At 46.8% G+C, this 4,908-nt stretch overlaps 1 protein-coding gene across 1 annotated transcript in view; it reads right to left on the reverse strand.

The window, feature by feature from the left end:
- LOC119325393 (kinetochore protein NUF2 homolog) overlaps window positions 1-280 on the reverse strand; it is a 4,854-nt gene extending 4,574 nt beyond the window's left edge. Inside the window, exon 1 of the mRNA XM_037599146.1 lies at window positions 10-280. Within this exon, the coding sequence (XP_037455043.1) occupies window positions 10-185 (176 nt within the window). The 5' untranslated portion in view covers window positions 186-280. The remainder of the gene's footprint in view (window positions 1-9) is intronic.
- Window positions 281-4,908: the final 4,628 nt, after the last annotated feature.

Genomic DNA, 4,908 nt, shown 5'->3' on the forward strand with positions numbered 1-4,908 from the left:
TGTTGTTACCCGGGGCCGCCGACGACGTAGTCGAAGAAGCGGTCGAGGACGCACGGGAGCAGGTCGGGCTGCGGGCTGGCGATGTGCTCGGCGCGGAGGTTAGCTAAGGGGGCGACATCGAACTCGACCAGCTGCTCCGCGATCTTCGCCGGTGGCAGCAAAGGGAAATGGAAGCCGGACGCCATCGGGTGAGACGCCGCCGGGGAGAGGACGGTGGCCGGAGAATCGCCGAGAGATTTTTCTTCCCCAAATCCAAATGGTTTGGGCGCAACGGCCAGCGGCGTAGTGTATCTTTTTTTTAGTGTACGTACTGACTACTGAGCCTGTTTTTTACCTGCTCAGATGGGCCGAATGAATACGGCCCGTTAAGAATTCAGTTCACCGCCTTGCGCGCCGAATAGTCCAGCAGACACTGTAAGCGTCTAATAATTGTGTCTTGGTACTTGCCTAAGACTAGGCACAGTGAAGAGTAACATACACTAATAACATGCATATATCCCTAGACTGTGTTACTATCTTTATAATGGATACTAACATAAGTGTGATGTCATACAAAACTTCATTTATTAGGTTATAGACTCATATTGTATTGATATATGTGATGTTACTCATAGTATGAGTAATTAGGGCCCTGTTTGTTTCATAAGTCCTAAAACTTTTTTTAGTCCCAACTAAAAAGTCGCTAGTCCCTAAAAAGTCCCTACCTGTTTGGTTCCTGGGACTAAACATGGACTAAAAGACTATGTTACAACTAAAAGTCCCAAAAAGACTCTCCCTCAGGGTCTTCTTTCATAAGTCCCAAATGCCAACTTTAAGTCCCTATAAGTCTCTCATGTTTGATTTAGATGGGACTAAAAGAGACTTTTTTAGGTCCTTACATCATTAAGTCCCTGTAAACAAACACCCCATAGGTAAGTTACTCAAACTATCTCTCTCCTCATTAACTCATTGTCACATACGCAAATTTGATGAGTTAGACTTCCACTATGGCTAGTCTAAAATTAGCCACAGTGGGAGTAACTTCAGGAGTAACATCGTGTTCAACTCAGTAAACTTGCTTATGTGTCAATGTTTAATAAGGGGAGAGATGAATTGAGTAACATAGCTAGTTAGTCATACTATGCATAACATCACACATACAAAGACAAGATGAGTCCATAACCTAATAAATGAAGTACTGTATGACATCACACATATGCTACTCCTTACTATAGAGGAAGTAACATATAGACTAATAAAATATGCATGTTACTAGTCCAAGTTAATCTTCACTTTGGGTAGTCTAAAGAGTTCAATCTAGAGATCCTCATTCTTGGTCGTTGGAACCTTTGAATGCAAATAAATAACAAAATATTTAAGAGGCATCAAACAATCTATTGGGTCCTGGAGAACAATACTTAAGGAAAACCACCATCATCATTTCTTCTTTAATATATGATATGCACACTCATGCATATTTGAGAAGAAAGAAAGACCATCATTTGCTAACGCACAGGATTAAAGGTAGTCACGTTCCCTGTCTTGTGAATTGGATAGCTGCAAAACTCTCATCCGAACAAAATGATCCCAAGAACGGGAATTAGATAACCGATCTCTCTTTTGTCTTTTAGATAGTTTTTCCAATTTCTTCCTTTTTCCTGATCTCTTTGTAACATACTACTCACACATTAAATTTGAGTGAATAGCACAAAACTACCACAATTCGTGTTATGATTCCAAAAAACTTATCAAAAAATTGTTTGAGCCTGTGTGGTTTCAGTAGCCCTGCCAAAGCATTGGCGCGCCAATAAGTTGGCGAAGCCTGCGCTCGCCAACAACTCGACAATCGTTGGCGTAAATATCAACGTGAAGCTGGACTTGGGGGCTGGGCAAGTTGGGCATGCCAAATAGTTCGCTCCCATCCAAACACTAGCCCACGGAGTGGTCAACGTCAATAAATTGGCTGGGCGGGTTGGGGCGCTAATCCAAACAGCCCCTTTGTGACTGATAACTACTATAGTTGGTGTTGACTGTTTCAAAAAACCTAAATCACTCGTTGCTAAGACATTAAACCGGTTTATGATAGGTAGGACCTGCACGTAAAAAAATTGTCTGTTTGACCATTAACTGACATGTGGGGCCCACATGTCAGTGTATGTTACTTCGATGTAATTTTTTTAAAGCAATCAAGTCCCTGTAAGTTTCTTTAAAAAGCAATTAGGGCCCTATATGTTTTCTAAAAAAAGCAATCGGGTCCCTAAGAAAAGTCGCACCCGTCATGAGTGTCGGTGTCAAAACCGGCGGATCTCGGGTAGGGGATCCCGAACTGTGTGTCTAAGGCTAATGGTAACAGGAGGCGGGGGACACGATGTTTACCCAGGTTCGGGCCCTCTCTATGGAGGTAATACCCTACTTCCTGCTTGATTGATCTTGATGATATGAGTATTACAAGAGTTGATCTACCACGAGATCGTAGAGGCTAAACCCTAGAAGCTAGCCTATGATTCTGATTGTTCTTGTCCTACGGACTAAACCCTTCGGTTTATATAGACACCGGAGGGGGCTAGGGTTACACAGAGTCGGTTACAGAGAAGGGAATCTACATATCCGAATTGCCAAGCTTGCCTTCAATGCAAAGGAGAGTCCCACCCGGACACGGAATGAAGTCTTCAATCTTGTATCTTCATAGTCCAATAGTCCGGCATAAGCTTATAGTCCGGCTGTCCGAGGACCCCCCTAATCCAGGACTCCCTCAGTAGCCCCTGAACCAGGCTTCAATGACGATTAGTCCGCCGCGCAGATTGTCTTCGGCATTGCAAGGCGGGTACCTTCTCCGAATACTCCAAAGCAGATCTTGAACACAAGAATCGTGTCCGGCTCTGCAAAACAAATTCCACATAGCACCGCAGAGAGTACAATATTCCACGAGTCTAATCTGCTGACATCTTTTACCTAGCGTGACATCACGTCGCGGCCCGGTTATTATTCAAACCGTTTTTCCAACCTGCCACTACACGTCTTGCGAGGCGGTTTTATTGGCACGTCTTGTCGAAGTAGAGATCGTGTCCCCCTTATCATGGGATTCTCATCAATACGGGCATGGGTAACCCAACCGCTCCATTTATACGACTCCTTGGTTTAGGCAAGTTCCAAACGGCCACGCGGAGGATGCTTGACATTCATCCTCTTTATAAAGAGGTCAAGACATGTCCTTTTCTTTCCATGCCTGATCCTTCCCTTCCCTCACCTCGAGTTCCAACACCCAAGGTGTAGCCCCAGCACTCCGGACCTTCAACCATGTCCGGATCCAACCTTCAAGGCCGGTGGATGGCCTCTTCCGTCACAGTGGAGGACATCAAGAAGCTTAGGGAGGCTAGGTATTTGACCGCCGAAATCCTTCACAGGCTTCCTGCTCAAGGGCAGGTTCTCCCTACTCCCGAACCCAACGAAAGTGTCGTATTCATCTCCCACTTCCTCCGAGGGCTAGGCTTCGGTCTTCATCCCTTTGTTAGAGGGCTCATGTTCTATTACAGGCTAGATTTTCACGATCTAGCTCCAGATTCCTTCCTTCACATCTCGACGTTCATCGTTGTATGTGAGGCCTTCCTCCGCATTACCCCACACTTCGGCTTATGGCTCAAGACCTTCAATGTGAAGCCGAAGATGATCAATGGACGACATGTGGAGTGCGGAGGTGCTATAATAAGCAAAGGTGTTGATGCTTTATGGCCAAAGGGTTCCTTCCGGGAAGTTTCCGGCCTATGGCAACGAGAGTGGTTTTATATCACAGGACCCCAAGGTAGAAAGTGGGTGGCCACCCCGGCCTTCCGCTCCGCTCCTCCGGCACAACTTGCATCATGGGTCAACAAGGGGCTGGACTGGGGATCGGTTGATGACGTGCGAACATTGCAAAGCCGCATTCAGGATCTCCTTAAGAAGGATATTAGTCTTGTCAAAGTAATCCAAGTAATGTTAGTTCGTCGGGTCCTGCCATGCCAACGTCAACCTCTCTGTATGTGGCAGTTCAACCCGGAAGGACCGTGAACTATTCAACACTTCTTCGGCATGACGCTCGAAGGGATGTATCAATTATTCTTCGGATTACGAATAAAGTGTCCGGACACAACAAAGGATGCAGGCCTCAACTGCAACCGTCCAGATACCTAGGTAAGTAATTCTGTGACCGAACATGCTGTTATTATATTTGTCACAACATTATTCTGAAAAACCACCCTCGGCCAGGACTAGATAAGAAAGGCGGAGAGGATCAGATGTTCTGCCCCTCTTCCCAAAGATTCGCTGGATCCTGTACTAACTAGGATGCTGGCCCGCGCACCTTATCAAGTGCCATCAGGGGAGGACAAGGAGAGGAATGTGGAAGCCAAAAGCGGACTTCATGCTGGAGGTACGTTACGCATCCTAAGTGGGGAAATAAGTATCCCTGTGTCAGAGGATGAACGGGGAGGAGAATCTATCATCCCCTCTCCCCACGGGAAGAAAAGGACTGCCCCCGAAGACTTGGAAGCTGAGGTCTCCAAACGAGGGAAGAAACGTTCACCAGGGGGCCCTGCCCCGGAGGGCAACATTGTCGCACAGCGCCCACAGGGGGTCCAGCCGTTAACCGAGCCGTAAGTGAACAAAGGTGCTTAGTAAGCATAACCTGTCCTTTTCCTGAGAATAATGACCAAGACATATGTTTTGCAGTTTGGCTTATAGCCTCCCTCAACAATGTTCGTCCTTGGGGGATCTTCTTCCGGAGATGATGGAGAGCGAAACGCCTCCTCCTACTTCTCCGCCTCACGAGGCGGATGACCCTGAGGTGTCGTCCTGGAGGATCTCTCCCAATCCGCAGAGACCAGAAGGTAACTCTTCGGCCGCCCGAAGTCCGGGGTTTTCAGCTCCTAAAGAGACCAACGGGAAAGGCCCCGG

Source organism: Triticum dicoccoides, chromosome 6B (genome assembly GCF_002162155.2).
Source record: "Triticum dicoccoides isolate Atlit2015 ecotype Zavitan chromosome 6B, WEW_v2.0, whole genome shotgun sequence".
Lineage (NCBI taxonomy): Eukaryota > Viridiplantae > Streptophyta > Magnoliopsida > Poales > Poaceae > Triticum > Triticum dicoccoides.